Consider the following 20,765-nt stretch of genomic DNA (forward strand, 5'->3'; position numbering starts at 1 on the left):
ACTGTACTATAGGTGAGGATATCCACAACATGAGATTCGAGATCAGGGTAAATCAGTCAACTTAGTTTATTTTTTATCCACAACGAGGAAGCTTTTGGCCTACAGGCCAATCACCTGATGGTAAGTGACGATCAGGCCCAAGGTGGAAGCGAGCTTCACCCGGAATCCTCAAACACGGAGGTACTGGCTATAATATCTTACCTTTAACTGCCGGAACACAACAATGCTGTTAACATTGTTGTTATGGCGACAGACTTATTTAAAATCAACATCCAACACCAATTTATTGCTTTCATTTCATGAGGACCAAGTCAATCTGACTTGGGTCAATCTCAATTTCTGAAATTGAGTAAGTATACTATAATTGAGAAGTAATAAGTTTCCTACTGATATGTTATTAAAAGGAAAAACTGCATCGTATGCTATTCTCCGAGGTGCGAATTTGCAAGAAAATGCAGTCTCATTGTTGTTGATAGTAGTAAAGACCTCACTACTCGGAGTGAAGAGAATCACGAAATGACATTTGACACTCGTTTTCTCTCACTTGAGATTAACGAAAGCACTTTCATGTGTTCAGGTAAATAATAACATAAATAGAAACTTAACAATCTCGAGTTAACTACTAAAAATACTGAATCGATATTCACTCTTTTTATGAAAACAGAAATGAAGTCGTCCGTATCCTATCACTATTAGTCATGTTCAGAAAAACGAAATCACCATATTTTTCTCTAAACATATTCAAATGTCTATCTTTAACTTAGTTATTTATGCAAATTATCGTAATTATTATAACAGCTAGCCGACGAACATGTTTTCTAAATAAATGCGTTTTCTAAACAATAACACGACAGTATTTAAATTAACGGATGCATTTTATTTATATCTATTATTATTGAGAATCAAAGAAACGTAGGAAGGCCGAAGAAAAGTCCTATGGCTGAGATGATGATGATGATGAAGATGAAGAAAAGATGAGCTGATGACATAAGAAACAAGCCTGGGAAAAATTGGATGCATGTACCTTATGGAAAGGTGGAAAATGATGGAGGAGGCTTTTACCCAAATGGGGTCACAAACAAAGGAAATACGGATAATTAAATAAAACATTTATGTGGAAATCTGTGGAATGTAAAGCTCTATTAATAATAAAGTTATTATTGAAAATCGGACATTCTGCAAATAACATGTGACGGGTCTCCGGTATATGCACTTATTGTTTTGTTTTCTGAATCCGCGCCGGCCTTGTTGACATACAAGCACAACAGCTTTGAATATCATAACATCACTCAACGTACGGACGACAGCATATCACGGTAAATACTGAGTCTTAGGCAGTTGTTATAGGTTCTATTTTGCACCAAAAAATTTCCAGTCTGGAGTTGTTGATTGTACCTTAAAACAATGGGTGAGAATAAATATCTTGGATGACAGTCGCATACCGGGGCCATATAATTAATTTATAGTGACTGACTGGCCTCTGTTTAGGCAACTGAAGCAGAAGTCAAGTTCATCAGGTTAGTTATGTTTTGAAAGTAACCATCCATAACATCAGTCTTCTAATTAAAACCCAGAGAACCAGCAGCAAGTAACAAAGATTGCTTATCTACATTATGTATTTACGCCTCTGAAAGTACCTACTTTGCATGCCAAAATATTTTTCTTCAGTGTTTCATGTGTTAACTTCAAGCAATCGACTGGCTGTTAATGCTCCTGCTGCCTAACCAAACCACTCTTTTAGTGCTTTCCTCGTGTTTACAAGAGGATTAAGCATGAGTCGTCGACCTGTTTTTTTTTTTTTTGACGCGGAGGAAATTATTTGCGCACCGTCACCAATGCCGGTATGTGGGACTCCCGGCGCCCTAAGAAGGGTGCAGCTTCCTTCTAAAAAGAACGGGGTATACCCACTAAAACTTCCGCGGCGTTCCGTCAATCCGTCATCGACCAAGTGGAGGTGTCGCGCTCGCGAGTATCCGTAGCCTTAGACTTACCATAACCTTGTCTAACGCTTAACTTTCCTTGTTACAGCTATACAGAAGATGTTCGCCCTGTGAGCCATGGACCCACTAACGTGGCTGTCGCTGGGCCTGCAGCTGGCGGCTCTGTGCTCCATCGTGGGGGCGCTGCTGCTGTACCTGCTGAGAAAGGTCCGCGTGGCTGAGGTGCTGCCGGTGGACAGCGCGAAGACTGTGCTCGTTACGTCTGTGGACACCGCGCTGGGGTTGCAGGTTTGTGGAAAAAGCTAAGATTTCTTATTTTATAAGAGCAAGCTTCTCTTACTTAGTTATAAAGCCTCTTTTCATGTAAGTAGTAGAACCACAGATCTATGTTATGTAAGTATGTAGTACTAAGTGTTTTTTCCTCAACGTTGCTAATTAGCAACATTGCATTTATCGTCCATTATCAGAAAGTGACACCCTGAAAAGAGTGAAAACCTGAAAAGTCATAATAATCCCACGCGGCCTTAATTTAACGCACATACCTTGTTCTACGTCTTATACCGTGTTCGGTTTCAGCAGTTAGTTGATCTAACTAAGGGTAGAACTGAATTTTAAATAAGCTTCATTTTTTCAAGATAGGCCAGCCTGTAAAATATAAAATATCTAATGTTAAGAATATCCAATCCATCAATCTTTGCAGATCGCAACATACCTTAGCGGTAGAGGCTGGCGCGTCATCGCGGGCTGCCGGCCAGGTGGACTTGGGGCCAGGTTGGCAGACTCCTGGCTGCAGGCTCACATAGCCTCGGCGCCGGAAGACCAGCCCCCACCGAGGCTGGCCACCCTTGAGCTGGATGTGGCGAGGGAAGACCTTTTAGAAGAAGCGGCAAGAGCTACTGCGCAGCACTTGCCTGCTGGAGAACATGGTCAGTTCTAGACACGTTATTTAGCAGCATACCTTAACGGTAGCTTCTGGCTGGCTAGGAGCTAGGTTAGCGGACTCCTGGCTGCTAAGACTAATTTCGGCCTATGGTGACACACGAACTCAATCTTGTAGTAAAAGTAAATAAACCAAAGAAGCCGTGCATTAGGATCTCATGACCTCATCTAAAATTAAATAAGCACTCATAATTTATTATGCCCATTATGGCAGTATCATAACACTGTTATTATTATCTATTAAACATTATACAACTCCCGATCCTTGACCTAGAATATTCACGCTTGTTTCCTATAACGGGACTAAGCACATAGTACCTAACTACTATGTGATCAGTTATGTATTTAGCGATCTAATAAGTACTAATCTATAAGTAAGAACAAGTAAAATATACAATTAAAGTGTCTGTTTGTTATGTTAAAATAACAGCTCTTTATTCAATAAATGCTTGAGAAATTTCATACATAAAAATATTCTGATGAAAAATCAATCAGAAATGTTTTTATTTTGTTTTTCTTTCTGTTTGTTTCAACTTATCTCCAGAATGGCTGGAGTTTGAAGGAATTGATACTGTAGCTGATATTTAAGGAACATTTCTGATATGTAACATGTTAGGAAACTTTGAAAAAATAACTTGGATTCTGTGCAAAAAATAAAATCCGTGAAGGAGAGGCGAAGCCGGGGTCACAAGCTAGTATCATCAGTCTGCCTAATCAAGACAAAACATCGTAATCACTTTTGGATATTCAGTCATGAATCAATCAAAGCATATCCAATTAAATTGATCGTTTATCTTGAATCAAACTCGTCCAAAGTGCCTATGTTAATAAAAATCAAAACACGCAATAAGATAAATAATAATAAATTTCAATTTACCTGCCTGTACGCAATTTGTGCTTAAATTAATGAAAATAAATTAATATACAATCACTTTTATAATAATATACCTGATAAGTATTAAATTATGTATAGGAATTCAAAACAGCCAAAATGATTACAAAATCTATTTATTAACGCATCTAAATGGAAAAAGAGAGTGCACTGCCCGGGAATCGAACCCGGGTCGCAAGAATGGGAATCTTGCATGATACCACTACACCAGCAGTGCTTGCCATGAAGCGTTAAAATTACTGTACTTAAGGACTGGTAAAAATAAAATAAAAACATTTAAAATATTAATAAATACAAACAAACAAGGTGAAAAAGTACCGCTAAATAATTTTATGCAACATTCATAACAAATCTTAAAGAAAAATGCACAACTGCAGCGTAGTCCAACGCCATCTATTGGCACCTTTAGAACTAGCTGTCAGTTGATTAGCGCTGTCATGGTTTCGTCAAGCCTTGGTAAACAACTGACTGTTAACTTGATGTTTGATTAGCTTCTGTGTAGATGGCGCTTATAACTTGATCCTTTGAATACAAATTTTAGGCTCTTTATAAAAATGCAATTTCAGTAAGCATCTATTTGTATCTTTGATTAAATAATTTATAATAAAGTTATAAATTTATTATCTTGTGTGTGTATATTTTTTTTATTTGGAAATTGAAATTAAAAAATATGAATCTGCCGTTCCTTAAAATTTGCCGCCCTAGGCTTTAGCCTACTCAGCCTGCTGGTTAATCCGCCACTAAGTAGTTATTTTTTGTTAAATGTAAAAAATTTGGGCCTATGGGCCTCATAAGAAGGCTCAAGGTCACCCAAAGGGCGATGGAGCGGGCTATGCTCGGAGTCTCCCTGCGTGATCGAATCAGAAATGAGGAGATCCGCAGCAGAACCAAAGTAACCGACATAGCTCGCAGAATTGCTAAAATCAAGTGGCAGTGGGCGGGGCACATAGCTCGTAGAGACGATGGCCGTTGGGGCAGGAAAGTTCTCGAGTGGCGACCACGGGCTGGAAGACGTAGCGTGGGCAGGCCTCCTACTAGGTGGACCGACGATCTGGTAAAGGTCGCGGGAAGAGCCTGGATGCAGGCAGTGCAGGACCGTTCATTGTGGAAAACCTTGGGGGAGGCCTTTGTCCAGCAGTGGACGTCATTTGGCTGAAACGACGAAAAAATTTTGTTAAAAAAATAACTACTCAGTGAACGTGTTAAGTGGGTTTAATAACATAACGCGGACGACGTAGTTCGAACTACCATCGAATCGGCAGTCCATCACTGACACTCTTGGAATTATTTTCGCCTTCGAAGTGTGTAAAGCCTTAAGTAAAACTATTTATCATTGTCGCAGGTATCTGGGCGGTGATCAACACCGCTGGCAGCAGCGGGCGTGGAGGCGCTGCGTGCTGGGAGGGCGCCCTCAGAGGGAACGTGCTCGGCGCCCTGCGGGTTGCCAGGACCTTCTCGCCTCTGCTGGCTGCAGCCGCCGCCGACCACCCACACGCTGGCCGACTGTTTTACATCGGTAAGTACACATCTTTATAAAACAATACCAAGTTTGGTTACGCAACAACAGCGGGCGCGGCGGGGCGGCGTACTGCGAGGGCGCCCTTAGAGGGAACGTGCTCGGAGCACTGCGAGTTGCAAGGACTTTCTCGCCTCTGCTGGCTGCAGCTGCCGCCGACCACCCTCACGCTGGCCGACTGTTTTACATCGGTTAGTACCTTCTTCATCATCACAGGTCGTTTAGTATCCACTGCAGACGGGCGACCCTCTTAATTTACACAGGCAATTAGAGGATTTGGTCTACACTCCTTACGCTGGACACAAAACTATCCCTAAGCTATTCCATTGAACTACTTATCCCTAGTGCCATTGTACCACGGGTAAACACTGGGCTAAACGGGTTAGAGTCAATCTAGCCCTGTAATAAGCTTTAAGTTTAGGAATTCACAGCTAGATATAAGTACGCCTTCCAGAAGGTACGCCAGCACCAAAATCAGGGCATTGGTTAGGGCCTTAGGGGCAAGATTTAAATCAACCTTATGGCCCGAAAAAACTATTTTGTGCTTTCTAGGGAGGGTAATAGGTACTTTAAAAATTTCAAACGGTATCTAAGAGGATTCAAACTCAAAGGCTAGGACTATCTTTAATAAGAAATCCGAACTAAATTCCAGGACTAACATCAGACACAGCCTGCGACAGCTTATCCCGCGTCGAAGCAGGCGACTCGGGCGAGACGAGCGCGGGCGCGGCGGCAGTGCGGTGGGGCACCTGGGGCGCTGCGCGTGCATTGCGCGCGTCCCTGCGCGCACGTCGCTTGCACGTCGTGCTGCTGCACGCGCCCGACTTGTCGGCCGCTGAGATTTACGCGCCGCCTGTACAGCTGGTAGCACCGAGTCAGCCAGCGAGGTTAGTTATTGAGTATTCGTTGAATTAAAAAACGTTCCATGCTGGACAAAGGCCTTATCCCCAAGGATTTTTACAACGACCGGCGTGCCTCTCGCACTTTCACTAGATCGACGGTCTATTGAGTTACTTGGAAATCTTCAAGGGAAGATCAACCTCGTGGTTGGCTGGAATTCGATAATAAGACCAATCACAAACATGCATCATCAATTCTTAAACCAAATACGGACTTAAAATAGGTTTTGAAAACTACCTAATACAGCCATACAAGCTTCCAAAACATTAGTAGAGACCTATCAATTGCAGACTACTCCCTTACCTGTAACCTTAAAGAAATAGCTAGGTAGGTATCTAACAAAATAATAACATATCACTCTATTATTCCAGCCGGCCAGAAACTCCAAGCTCAGACGTGAGCACAACTACAGCCAGTTGCGCCGTGACGATGCCCGGCGAAGCAGCAGAATACAGCGCTAAGGTCCTTCCCACCAGCGCCCTGAAGGTTCTGGAAGACGCCCTCACCACCCCCGCACCCCGGGACTCATACTATCTTAAGATGAAACACGACTCGTGGTTCACTAGGATGCCATCTCTGAGAGTGGCATGAGAATGCAATCAGACCGATGTATATCCCTTGAGGAACTTCGTAATCTTCTTTCGCGTGACGTGAAAAGAACTGTTTCAGTGATTGACTATGAAAATGGAGTAAACAGATTCTAGCTGATTTCCAAACCCATAAATCGACGTAATACTTTCATCATCATTTTGTAATGGTTTCCTTATTGGACAGGATTAAGCATTTAACATGTTATTTATCAGTCGCAAAGATATTCATATAGAAAGGAAGAAGGGATCATTTCATAGATAGCAAAAGCTATAATAACAACATCTTTTTAATAACTTAGTGACAATAGACCCTGTAATCATTCAAATTACAAACTGCTTGTCTTATTTGATCATCAGCTCTCCTCTTGTGAGATTAGGAAGCTGGGTATCAAATGGGTGATCTAAATTAAAATAATGAAGCACATAATGATACTAGGTTGTGTGAAAATTTTACGTGTATACAATTATATTACGCATCATATTATAATCACATTTTCTATGCTTTACACCTTAAGTTGGTAATAAGTTTTGACGACCTGCTAATCCCCATTATATCGAAGGTTCGGGATAGCAGATGTGGTGCCAAGCTTTGGGACTTTACTTACTCGACAATACGTTATGTTTTAGTATAAGCAACACGGAGATGATGCTTATGGGGTACTTATGAGATTTAATTTGTACGATGGTGATGGATTCTCGCCTCCTATCACACTGCGAATATTCGCAACCAAAAGTCATAGTATTGTGCAACTTTTGCTTGTGTTCGTGAGATTTGTATATAGCATGTTGAACAAGCTCACAATAGTGCCAATTATTGAACTTTTGTATGTGTTTTTAATAAATTATGAAACTGTAATCTGCAATTATATTCGTTAACATAATCCAGTGAAGCCAGTAGCTTGATTTCGGTTTCGTAATAGATTTTAGATTTTGACGTGTTCAGGACATGAACAATGGTATGATTATGTAAATAATTTCTTTGTTGTATAATAAAATATCTAAAATATTTCGAGCTTTTATTTTACTTATAAAATCATACGTTACTTTGCCCGTGGTCCTACTGCTCACTGCTCTACTGGATATCACGGGTAAGTTTTCCGGCGCTTACTGTCCAAAACAATACCACACATTTATCCCCGTCAATTTACCGGATAGGACAAGCAGTAGGGCCACGAAGATACTGACATCTTCCAAACAAACTTAGCACACCGGTTCTTTAACTTTAAAGTTGTCAAAACTTTGCCAAACAAAGAAGTTATCAGCACACAACAGTAGACCACCATATCCTGAAGAATCATCAGGCAATCCCGTGCACACCCAGTACTGGTCTTTACCAGATCTCCCGGAGCTTTGCCAGTAAGCTGCAGTGCTCACAGCAAAAGTATTCCGATCTCGTCCCTTATTGATGTAGTGGACGTATTCCACCGACTTCATGGATATTTGATCAATGATTCGGACACTAAAATAAATGAATATTATGTCAGTTAGCTCATCTACAACCCAGTCGAGTTAACTGCACAACTGGCAGCCGTGACGTCACATCGTCGCGACACTCTGACTCTAATAGCATGGGGTGGGGAGATGTGCGGGTAAATGGTAGGGATAGTCGCATTCCAACGAGGTGCGTAGTTTAGCTCATTGGGTTGTTTCAATGTTCTAGGCTTAATTATTTGACTATTTGTAAATTACCTGAAGTTATTAGAACAATATGGTTTTTGGTGATCGTTATGACCATACACATCTAAAACCAAGTCCATGCTTTTGGCGAATGCAGTGTAAAGACACTTCTTGTCTCCTGGTTTACGTATCAACACTTTAGCTCGCAGTGTTCTGTCTTTCGTAATGAAATCCAAAGACTTTTTCTTTGATCTGAAAAAAATGCAGGCCTACTTATTAGAAACAATACTTAAACTTTACATAATTGATTAAAAAAAATTGTTTAAACGTTTTTTGTAAGGTAAGGCTATGCGCGCACGGATGACTTTTTGTCACTGAAGAGTATATTTTACACTTTTATAGCGAGAAAAAGAGATAAAATATAACGTCTATAAAAAAAATAAAAAGTAATGTTGCAAGTAGGCTTTTAAAAAACAATTTTACATGTAGTCCTCATTCTTATCTATGGAAAAACATTCTTTATGGCGATTATCACTAGTCACCCGTGCGCGCACTTTTAAGTCTATGATAATTTAATTACGACAAAACAGGGACAAAACTTAAGTTTTTCCTGTAAGAAGTGTATAAAAGAAGTGATTAGGTACTTAATGATATACAAGTGTATAAAAGAAATAGGTAACTGTGAGTTTGAGTGCAAATAAAGTCAAGTGAAGTGCGAAGTGAAGTGTGCGTGTGGTGTGAAGCTGTTTGCAGATGGAGAGAACAAAAAGGTACGTAAAATCACTATACCCTAATATGACACATCGATATAATTTAAACTACATACCCTTTTGGCTTAATAAAACCAGTATACTCCAGAAAGTTCCAGTCAGGTAGATGAGCGCGCATAAGTTTAGGCACTTGGATGCGAGTGAACCGTGGTGAGATTTCCTTGAGGGAGATGGCCAACTGGTTCAGGGTGGGAAGGTCTACGGAGAGGCACATCAGTAGGTGTCCGTTGGCCATTTCTCTTTCGGGGAATGACGGGTAGTTTTCTGCAAGAAGTAATACACATTTTTTTATCCTCAACAAAGAAGCTCTGGCTTGCATTTGTGATGTGACTTAATGGAAATATTAGATCAGACGATCAGGCCAAAACAGAAACTGCTATGGGCTTTAAACACTTGAGGAACTGGAACTCTGCTAATCTTACTTAAATTAGAAACAAAAAATGCCCAAACATAATAATCCTACCTATTTTTAAAACCTTTGGGCTCTCTCACCATGTAAAATCTCTAGATAACAGCTATGCTAGGTATGTTAACAGTTTGACCAAATAATGCTACTAACTTGTAAAATTCACGAGACCCGGCACCGTATGGCCTATCCATACCCCGCCGTGCTCATCCGCCATTAATATGCCCATCGAGGGGTAGTTGAGATTGCTCTTCTCTTCGTAAGCGACCACGGCCAGAAAATCTTTGTAACTAGGCTGAAACAGTTGTTAATAAATAGTACAAGTAAAGTGGACTTACTTGAATTATAGGTAGTTTGTAAAATAGGTTCATAAGACTAATGGGTTTTTGGGATCAGCTAGTCCAAGTTGCCCCTTGAGGTATCGTCTCAGGGAGCAACTGGGAATATAGAAAAAATAACGATTCATTTGCTGCCTCGGACATGGCTCCCTTAGGGGGCAACTAACTACATATTATTATTAGGAATAACCGTTTGGGATTTTAGGACGATACTCAAAAGTAATGATTTTTAATAAGTTATTTCTTTTCCCAAACCAACATGACACTTTTATCAAATAAGCACTGCTTCACTATGGAGTATGCCAGAGCTGAGAAGAAGCAGCACAAGAACCTTGGACCTACTACTGTGAGCCTCTTGATTATTTTACTGGTTTTACCTGGGTAATTTCAAATCGGCACATTTTTATCTGAGAATTTTGCACCTTACGCCACGTTAGGTTTAAGGTCTAAAATCTAAGACTTTCTTTGTAAAAGCGTGAACAGTTTACCCTGAACATAGGCGCTAAAGTATGCTGCAGCATAGAATTAGGTGCGATGTGACGACCCGAGTGCATCCAACGCTCAGTCTTGTCCGAGGAGATGAATACGAAGTCTTTCCCCAATTCTCGCAGCGGAGTCACTTCCGTGGGGGGTTTGTAGATGTACCACCTATTGGAATTTAATTATCATAGATTTGATAAAATCAAGCACCGTTATTGATGGAGCAGTTTCATTATGAGGTCATTAATTCTCCACTACAGGAGCATAAACTTTTGTTTACCAGAGGCAAATGAGGATTTGACCTACACTCCCCAGTCTGGCTAGACTGGAAAATGGGGAGGTTTATGGTTCGTCGTGTCGTTTTGTTTTCACCTTTTACGACATCTACGGGAAGACAGGAAGTGGACCTACTTACATAGTTTCCAAATCTTTGTAAGAGATACTATCCCATACTATTTTTGTAAGAAATGCTACTTTACATATTTAGTAAAAAATCTTTATGTAAATGCATTGAAGTAACGAAAACGCAAATTGATTTCGAGCAACAAAAAACATTAGTTACCAATCCACTGGTCTGTTGTCATTATCTCTACAGTGCAGATTGATATAGTACTCCCACGCATCCATGCCTTTTGAGCTAAAACTTATTTTAATAAAATACGAAAACACAAAATATTTGAACAACATTTCACATGACTCCCCGTGTCCCCGTGAAAACAATACCATGAAATATGTGTAAGAGTCGTAAATATTTTATTGGACAAATTGTGTAATAAATACACAATAGCCTAACTCTTTATGCATTTTTATTTGTTATTCTGTTTATGAAATGAAAGTCGTGTTTATTTTTTGTAAAATTTATTTTAGGCTTAGCTTATTTAAATTAGCACTATTCTAGTCTTATCATTTAGTCTAAATTACATAGTAATTAGAACATTGGTTTATCAAGAAGATAGTTGCTAAAATATGTACAAATATATCGAAGATCACATACACATTTTGACACACAAACAGTTTACATAGATGGAATAATTTAATTTAATTTTTTTGTGAGTATTACAATTGGTCATTTCATTTTTTCTTGTCATAAATAAAGGTCCTACTGTTTAAAACTAAGTTCTTATTAACTTGCCTATTTTTACTCATATCCTATGATCACAGTTTATGACCACAAATACTAAAACGACTTTGTACTAAAGTAATACAAGTTTGTGACGTGGTAACGGGCTTGTAGTTTCAACATAAACTACATAAATATTTATATCTAAGGTAATATAAAGGATGAAATTGAAATTGATCGTTGCTAGTTGCTATAAGTTCTCGAGCTTAAAAAGCAAGGAGCCTTTAAAATATTAAGGTTGTTGAGGTCTGCTTGTTTTTCCTTGCAGAAACAATTTTTTCTTACAGCATTGTAGACGGGTCAGTTTATATTATTAGCTATTTATTATACCAATCAGTTGCATGTTTGTACCGACTCAATGAGATGAGCGAAATTCCCCCATAAAATGGGTCCCGATGTGCACACCGTGCCTCCGCCACGCGATTCTTGTGGTAGCTGGAAACAAAAATAACTTTGTTTAGGCACTTGATTTTCCGATACAAGGAACGCAAATGCATATAAATGTGTATTTTTTATTCTATTTTTATTATTCCTAAATCCTAAACCAACCTTATCTTCAAGGCACAAACATAAATTATTTAAGATTTCATCTAAGATATGGAACTCAATGAGCTACATTGAAAAATAACATTATGATATCTCTACATTTTCTAATAGTTCAGTACCCTGCTGACCTATGAAGGGCTTCCTATTTAGAATAAACAAGGGAAAAGACTGTTTCCACTGCTTCTTAACTTCTGTGTCTTCAGACTAACTAGCCAGGCGACAACGTACACAAAATGGGTGGTAAAGCCCGGTCTGCAAACACGTAGAATTTTGTCCAATGACCCCCAAGCTACCCATCCTTATCCCTCGCGCGTAATTATATTGCAGTCGCGACTGTGCGACGGGCGCCCGCAGTGAGTGTGCGAGCGCGACAGCAACATAATTAGACGCGAGCGATAAGGATGGGTAGCTTGGGGTCATTGGACAAAATTCTACGTGCTCGCAGACCAGACTATAGACGTCTAAAGAGAATAGTCTCCCTCCCAGCTGACTGTCTGATGATGATGATGGATGATCAGTGAAATGAACTAGTTTGATGATGATAAATACTACTATTTCAGTAAGTAAGTAAGTAAGCATTTATTTGCTGCACACAAAGTCACATACATAGTTCGACAAAATAACATAATACAATATTTAACATGCACATTCAAAAATAAAATAAATAACAATGAGAAATGAAATAATGTGAGCAGAGTTGCGGCAGCAAAAGGTCTCCGTCTCAGCATGTGTCACAAGCTAATGCCTGGACGCTGATTTTCAGACGGCGGCCGACGAAAGTGGAGAGCGGCGGTAATCGCCGCAGCAATTCGCAAGGGCATTAAAACACAAATGATAAAGAAAAATTAAATAAATAAAAAGTGAAAATTAGTTTAATGTCAAAATGATATATTAAATTATGTAAATTAGATGTCAGGAATAGGATTAGCAGGTCAGTATTATAAATAATGTCAAATTAGAGGGGTCGACTACACCTGGCCATTAGAGATTTTTTGGAATGCCAGTATGTGCTTTTTAAGTTTACTTTTAAAAGTAAACTTGGTTATAGTTTGCCTAATGGGTGGTGGAAGGTTATTCCAGCACTTCGTAGCCAGGTACCTAAAACTTCCTCTAAAAGCAGCAGTTTTGTGCTGTGGTATGGAGAGCCTCCAAGATCTACCACGAGTGTTATAAACTGAGTCCGAGTGTTTCCAATTAAGCTTCCCAAAAAGATATTCAGGAGCCCCGCTGTTCACAACTCCAAAAAGCAAACAGGCAAAGTGCAGGTCGCGTCGGGATTTCATATTGAGCAAGTTGCCGCATTTCACTTACCGCTCTATTAATATCTCCGACGCAGACCCAGTAATCTGCCACCTTCGTGTCTTGGCTGTTGTGCATCTTATGCGCGACCGCCACCGCCCACTTCGAGTGGTCGTTGTGGGAGGTAAACGACATCTTTGCGATCGGGAACTTTAGCCGCTCGATGTTGCGTACTCTGGAATAGGAATAAAATTGTATATCAATAATGGAAATTAGGAGTAATCGAAAAAAAAATCCTTCTCAAGCTGCAGACACTGCTAAGAAATTGATCTTTATCGGTCCGATTCCTGTTGTTCTGGCCAATCTTATAATATAACTTTTCATGTTCTTTTATTCAAAAGCTATCTAAATATCGTTGAACTCGAAAGACCGACAACCTCAAATGGTCCCTCGTTATTTAATGTAGATGAAAGAAGCGAGAAAACATGATTTGTCATGTGGCGGGCGTGCAAGAGGTCCTATATTGTTCTTAGCCATTTATTTCCAAAAGCTGCCACAATCCTATCCTAGATCTCAATGGATCGAGGACCTCACAAGGGCCATCAATATTTCAAATGTAGAACGACATCTTTAGTACCTAACGCTCCTCGGAGGCTAAATTCAGCAGTAGATTGCCATTGGCTGAAACTAAGATCTAAATGGAATAAAATACAACTTACTGGAAGTTTCTACTGCACTCCGAGTCCAGAGTGCCAGGGCCGTTGGTCCACGACTCCACAAGCAGGTCTGACTGCAAGACTTCAGCCACAAGCCCGCTGTAAACATTGTTGAACATGGCGCTCTTGGCATACCTCCAGCAGTGGACTGCCATCAGCTGAAATGGTGATCTAATACAATGCAACTTACTGGAAGTTTCTACTGCACTCCGAGTCCAGAGTTCCAGGGCCGTTGGTCCACGACTCCACAAGAAGGTCTGACTGCAAGACTTCGGCCACGAGCCCGCTGTACAGATCGTCGTTGAACATGGCGCTCTTGGCGAACGAGAGAAACTTGCGCCCGACCAGGGTCTCGAAGCTTTCTATGTGGTACCTGAAAAAGAGGATAGACATCCGTTTAAATCTCATAAATACGTGACGACATCAATATAGTCTGGTCCGTGAGTACCTACATAGAATTTTGTCCAATGACCCCAAGCTACCCATCCTTATCGCTCGCACGTAATTATGTTGCTATCGCGCTCGCACACTCACTGCGGGTGCCAGTCGCACAGTCGCGACAGCAATATAATTACGCGCGAGCGATAAGGATGGGTAGCTAGGGGTCATTGGACAAAATTCTACGTACTCACGGACTGGGCTTTAGAAGTAATAAATTTTGCAATTACGCTTTTATAAAGCGCTTTTGTATGTCCCAGCATAGTTTCGCCCTACCACAGTGCTTCTCAGAAGATTATGGTCACTAGATGAGCTTAGGTTGTAATCTAAATCTCATAATGATTGTAATACATATGTCGGATTATAAAACGATTGTATGTCGAATTATAAACGTTCAAGTTCCATTATAATTGAAACTGAGAACAACGGGCCTCAAACGCGACTCGTGTAGTTACTTACAGCTGTTATTTTATAGCTGTTTTTAGTTTCAAATGCTTGTCACTTATTTCATGCCTTTCATGTCTTTCATACGTGTAAAAAGATACATATAAAAATGAATCACTGTAAATGTGTCAATAGGTTTGCTCTAGTTACCTTACCAGACATAGTAATGTTACAAAGCGATGATGCTGATAATCACTATCAAAACGTCTAAGTATAAAAAAATCGTTAATTAATCGCTAATCCGTTACATACACTGAAAGAGTGGGGGGGCGTCCTATCACAAGTAAAATTATTATTATCATCTAATAGGAAAGACTGATTAAATCAACGTAAGAAACGGAACACAAATGGATTACTTACCACGGCGAAGCATCTATCGTCTTGTTATTGACAACGTCGAGCAAATTGGGCAACTCTCCCTCGAACTCCTGCGGTATATGGTGATGTGCTATGAGCGGCTCGTTGTACTTCAGTTGGGTTGCAATCTGGTTCAGTGTTGATGTCTGGACCGATACACAGAGGAAGGACTGGCCATACTTCATGCCGGTTGTAGGGTAGTCGTACGAGGTCACGTTTAGGCCGTGCACTGAAATAGGAATATTATTATGATGTTTTGTTATGAGAATTAATAAGTAAGTATGTATAGTAATCGCGTTTGGTTTCCCTATAGTTATTTGAGTAGGTAAAACATTTTTTCGTCGATTCTAAAACGAGTCACATTTCGAGTAGCAACACTATTTTATTACGAGTATCAGTGAGAATGTTATGTTCAAAGATTGTGGTAGGCATTGATTTTTAATAAAAATATAAAATAAGCATCATGATGCATGGTGATGACAAATAGGTAGCTCCAAAACCACAAAATACGTTTATCAAAATATGTATGTGGTTTGATTGTTTCTAAAGGTTGCGTATGCGCACTGCGGTGAGAGAACGTCGCAATCATAATTACCTACTTATAACTCACAATATTGTTTATACTTTAAGAGCGTTTACGTCTAGCGTGGCATGTCAAGTTTAGGTAATTTCGATGCTATTTTTATTCACACTAAAATAATTATGACTGTGTGCGTGTTCTCACGCTCTATAGTCAAACCAAAATACTTTGATCCACCATCGTAAAAGTGTGCCAGGCTGTCAAGTGACAGCTCAAGGAAACTATAAAATCTTCAAATCTTCCAACACCGACTCCATAATTATAAATAATGGTATACATTAGTCCTAATCAATAATAAATACGTAAATTCTTTATCAAATAGTAAATTATCAAAGGTTTTTTTACTATTTTGAGAATATTTTATACAGCCTATGTTCAGCAGAAAAAAAATTGAATTTTAATGGTGAGAGATTTTTTCAAATCGGTTCTATTCAAAACAAACTTTTCCTGTTTACTATTCTTTTTTTATCCGGAAAATGCATAACATTTCATACCCACCAGCTGCGGGGGCAGCTAGTGGGTTATGTGGGGTTCTTCCTACCAGAAGGTGGGTAGCCCCTACACCCACTAAAAACCTGACTGTTTCTGCCATGATCCATATGAGTGATATGAGGGAACGCGGGACATCGCCATTGGCTGTTGCCTGTAGCATTCGTCCTTAGCCGCCACCAGACACCTCCATGTCTAGCGACCGAGGCCTGTTAGGAAGGGACAGTTGGAGACCATAAGCTGTCCTCTTGCGCCCAGGGTGTCGGCGGCGGATAACCGGAGTGTCGGCTGAGGCCTCTCGCTCCCCCTTTCCACTGCTTCTTTCTGTGAAAGAACACTTTCACAGAAAGTAAGCACACTATACCATAAGATTATTTGTCTCATCATATATTTTATACTAATGTAGATATTGTTTCCGAAAGCGAGCGGGTTCATTCCGTACCTGTACGCTTCATGCGTTCTCTAGCAAAAGCTGAAAATCAGTGTTCTGCCCTTTTGAGGGTAGTGTTTATACTGAGCTCTTTGCTTTTTGCATCGCTGCGGCACACATCACTCTGACGCAGGGAACTATTTGAAACGCTAGTCATCTTTATCTTATGTTGTTTTGTCACTTTTGTTATGTTGCAACTGTTGAAATTATTACTAACCTGTGTAACAAAATACCAGTGGTGTCACCTAGTGTGTTTCTTGACTAACTAACTTTATTTCGATATTGAATTGAATTTCAATAGCAACTATACATAATGTGTGTGTTAAAAGCATTAAAAAAAGTGTGTTACAACAAATAAACAATTTATCTATCTATCTCACGCCTCTTCCCGATTGGTAGGGAGAGGTCATTTCCAACCGCCGCTCGTTCGCTTAGGCTTAGGCTGTGTGTGTCAGTCTGCTGCGGTGACTCACGTGCCAAGACTGCAGTGTTAACTGACAACCATCTACAGGCTCTCGGCCTATACGGTGGAGGAATGGCCCGAAGCACCCATGGCCCGGTAGAACCTGGGTCGCCCTTTGTGTGAGGCGATCATGCCGTCGCACCCACTCCTCTAATACAGGCAGAACTGCCCCTATGGTGCGACGTAAAATTTGGCTGACGGCCCGGCGTACCCTTCAGCACTCTAGGGCCTAGATTCTCAAGCCTCTAGCTTTTGGTTTCCACCTCTCGTGGTGCACGTACACGTACATTTCCCCTTGGGACCTATGGTAGCTTTGTCGCCACTGAGGATAAATGGCATAAATAATATCGATTGTCACCAGTGGCGACACATACTTTCCCAGTTGTAGCTACAGGCTTTCTCACAACTTATGACAAATTAGAAAAATACATCCCAATTATGCCTAGTGGGGACGTACACAAATATTGACGCAAATGTCATCGTGCATAATATACGTAAAGTAAAAGTCAAGTAAGACCAGATGAATACAAATATTATTAATTTTATTTTGAACTAGCGGCCGCCCGCGACTTCGTACGCGTGGACCTCGTTTTACTCCTTAGTTCGTAAAATCTGTTGTTTGATATCATGTTGATAGATGGCGTTTCACGGCAGGCACAATAAAATATTTTAATTACCACGTGATCGCAAAATCTACCACCAAGATTTTGCGGTTACACTATAAAAGTCCAGCTACCTGTCAAAGATCAACGTACGCGTGACACATGTCAGCAGAGCACCGAGCGACGTGACCTCACTCTGGAACGCCTCGAGGCGGACTGAATTTGAACGATTCGTGCGCGGCGATTTATAGTACTTTTGAAATACTCATAGAAAAAAAATTACAATGAATTATTTTAAATTTCAAAGTAAATATTTTAGATAAGATATTCTTCTATTATATTAAGCTATTTTTGTGTTGAATAAAGGAAGAATATTGGTGAAAAAATCACTTTGATTTTTGGGTATTTCACGTTCTTTTAATTTGTGATTTCTTATTGTAAAATGCTTAAATCTAAAAATTTTCTCAGATAACTATTTGCCCAAGGATCTATGCTATAGGATATAAATGTTTGTTAAATCGTTTTCACAGTATTTTTATAAAAATTTCAGCTTGTAAAATGACGCTAAAGTGGAAATTTACAAAACCTGTGTGGACTTATCTTGATAGAATTCTTAAATACTAAACTAATCGCAATATTTTCTCAATTAACTATTTAGACGACGAAATTGCCTAACTATTTATGCCTATAACATATTTGTAGTATTACTGGTTAATGATTGTAACGAGTTGAAAAAGTACTGTTTTTGCGCCAAACGGCGTAAACGCTCTTAATGCAATTTTTTATGTTATTAGATTGTCATTTTTGTTTTCAATGTCTATCTACGCCAGAGTCGTTAGAGTAAAATGTGCAAATTTACTTACTGTCAGGCACCGGTGGAAACCTTGGCACAGAATGCACAAGCCACAGCGAGGTGAACTTGTCGCCAAGTATCACTCCCTTGGTGTGGCCGCTCTCCACCCGGGTCTTCATAAACTTGGAGTGCATCTTGCACATCTCTGCCAAGTCGTAGTCGTCGTAATACTTGTCGCCAAGTTTGAACTTTTTGTACTTTTTTATGCCGGCCTGCTTCGTTTGTCCTGAAAAACAGACAGACAGAAAAGCGACTCAGAATAGTCTATCTATACAATCTACCTCTATAGAGAAAAAAGATAGTTGAAAAATACATCAAACAAAACGAGGTGTATAAAAATGTATTTTCATGAAATCTTGCAACAACTTATTAAGACATAGATAGACAATATTATAAATTAAAGTAGTATTTACCTCGTTTGCTTTTGGAGTACATATCAGCTACTGACTGCAGAACGTCAGGTTGATTCTCAGTAGCTGGAGGCTGATCATTGTACACTAAAGATATGATATTTTTGTCCTGAAAATAATTTGAACAATTTTATTTTACATACCTCAGCAAACTAAGTACCTACCTACTTAATTACATTATTAGTGCTCAGCTTTATTTTCGTGAATCACGTGGGACCGGCAGAATAGAATAGGACCACCTCCACTCTTCTCATGAAGTTAAAGACTTCCTTTTGCCTCTGGTATATTAGTCAAATAAATTAGAGTGGATCGTCCAACTACAGTGATATGATGATTACGTAGGTATTTAATAGAAAAAATAAAGCTACACCTTTTTCAATATTTTACCTGATACAAAGGAGCCAAGGTCTTCCCGAGCATGGACCGGGGGTCGCTGATGGCCAGATCGGACATGATCCAACCCCCCCTAAGCTTGGAGGGGGTGAGGTGCATATACGCGACCCCCCTACGTACGAGAGGGTTCAAGTGATTCTTCTCCCGAGGCAGCTTGTAGATGTAAAACCTGCAAATAGTGAAGCGTATGTTTGATAACGAAGAAACTCCTTAGAGATCCTATCAAATGATACTATGTAATACAATTCACGGTCAGCTAGGAGATAATGCCACAAGGCATTAAGCTCGCCTTTTTGTACTGATCATTTTTATGTGTGTGCAATAAAGTCTTTAAATAAATAAATAATATTGTAAATGTGAATATTTGTGAGGATGGATACATGTTATTACGAGAACTATTTTACGCTTAAACCATTGGAGGAATAGATGTTGTTGCTGGTTTAAAATTAAATAAATAGATGATAATCATAAAAAATACAAACAAAATTTTAAAACACTTAAGTATTAAATTAATTTTAAATCTTGAATGCTTATTGTCCGGTCCTAGTAAATATTAGTTTTATATTGTTTACAGTTTACACACATAACAATTTGCTAAAACAAATATAGTAGGGGAAAATGTTGAATTGAAATGATAAATTAATAACAAATATGTAAATGTAAACTTAAAAATAACAAATTATCTGAAATGAAACTGGCCTTATACAAATATTAATCATAATTAATATGAAGAATTATTGTTATGCATCCTGTTTTTTGAGGTGAATCATTCAATCTATTCATGAATTCATCGAGATGAATCACAAAATATTCAGACAAAATTAGATGCCAATATAAATATTTCAAACAAATTAATTAAATTTTACTTAACTACTTTTATTTAACTTATTTTATTTATTTATTTACTTACCAATCCACCGGTTCCCCCTTTTCATTTCGGCACTGAGGCGTCAAGCTGGCTCCACAAGTAACAAATAAAGCAACAACTAACAACACAACGTAACACATCGCGCGTGTATTGTCCGCGAAAATCGTCCCGCAAGTAAGAAGGGCCGCAGGAAGTCGGTGTTACGATTGTTTATGATGTCATGCAATATGATCATAACGTCGCTGCGAGTGTCAAACAATCTAAATGTTTACACAACAATAGAACGGTTTCCTTCGATAAATATCCCTTCGAGACTTGCATTCATTCAAACCCGAAACGTGAATGATCAAAAACTAGTTTTCGTCCTTAGAAACCTGAAGCAGCTGCGCGAGCGGCGTTTTTGCGTCTCTTTCTAACGGTGTTACCTAG

The 20,765-nt window shown here is 39.5% G+C and overlaps 2 protein-coding genes and 1 non-coding gene across 3 annotated transcripts; 1 reads left to right on the forward strand and 2 right to left on the reverse strand.

The window, feature by feature from the left end:
• Positions 1-1,376: 1,376 nt before the first annotated feature.
• LOC114350082 (uncharacterized) lies at positions 1,377-7,720 on the forward strand. The gene is made up of 6 exons (XM_028300728.1): positions 1,377-1,394; positions 2,030-2,228; positions 2,641-2,866; positions 5,114-5,287; positions 5,940-6,174; positions 6,559-7,720. Exons 2-6 carry the CDS (start codon positions 2,058-2,060, stop codon positions 6,776-6,778), a joined length of 1,026 nt encoding a protein of 341 aa, XP_028156529.1. The 5' UTR covers positions 1,377-1,394; positions 2,030-2,057; the 3' UTR covers positions 6,779-7,720.
• On the reverse strand, positions 3,918-3,988 carry TRNAG-CCC (transfer RNA glycine (anticodon CCC)). The gene has a single exon. It is a non-coding gene; the product is annotated as a tRNA-Gly (tRNA).
• A 257-nt stretch (positions 7,721-7,977) lies between the features above and the next one.
• On the reverse strand, positions 7,978-20,743 carry DNaseII (deoxyribonuclease II). The gene is made up of 13 exons (XM_028300726.1): positions 20,379-20,743; positions 19,463-19,637; positions 19,079-19,184; positions 18,676-18,891; positions 15,252-15,477; positions 14,200-14,382; positions 13,366-13,528; positions 11,852-11,943; positions 10,397-10,556; positions 9,724-9,865; positions 9,214-9,428; positions 8,467-8,639; positions 7,978-8,236 (listed from the first exon to the last, which is right to left on the reverse strand). Exons 1-13 carry the CDS (start codon positions 20,474-20,476, stop codon positions 7,978-7,980), a joined length of 2,208 nt encoding a protein of 735 aa, XP_028156527.1. The 5' UTR covers positions 20,477-20,743.
• Between the last annotated feature and the right edge of the window lie 22 nt (positions 20,744-20,765).

The sequence above is a fragment of the Ostrinia furnacalis genome, unplaced genomic scaffold (genome assembly GCF_004193835.3).
Source record: "Ostrinia furnacalis isolate ACB-3 unplaced genomic scaffold, ASM419383v2 OfSCF0780, whole genome shotgun sequence".
Taxonomy (NCBI): domain Eukaryota; kingdom Metazoa; phylum Arthropoda; class Insecta; order Lepidoptera; family Crambidae; genus Ostrinia; species Ostrinia furnacalis.

Bases quoted from the DNA above. Each gene is read 5' to 3' on its own strand.
- DNaseII (XM_028300726.1), bottom strand. From the start codon at position 20,476: ATGTGTTACGTTGTGTTGTTAGTTGTTGCTTTATTTGTTACTTGTGGA. The intron at 19,185-19,462 runs GTAAAATATTGA...AATTATTTTCAG, and splicing joins CCTTGGCTCCTTTGTATCAG to GACAAAAATATCATATCTTT. The intron at 8,237-8,466 runs GTAATTTACAAA...CATTTATTTTAG, and splicing joins TATTGTTCTAATAACTTCAG to TGTCCGAATCATTGATCAAA.
- LOC114350082 (XM_028300728.1), top strand. From the start codon at position 2,058: ATGGACCCACTAACGTGGCTGTCGCTGGGCCTGCAGCTGGCGGCTCTG. The intron at 2,867-5,113 runs GTCAGTTCTAGA...TCATTGTCGCAG, and splicing joins CTTGCCTGCTGGAGAACATG to GTATCTGGGCGGTGATCAAC. The intron at 6,175-6,558 runs GTTAGTTATTGA...CTATTATTCCAG, and splicing joins GCACCGAGTCAGCCAGCGAG to CCGGCCAGAAACTCCAAGCT.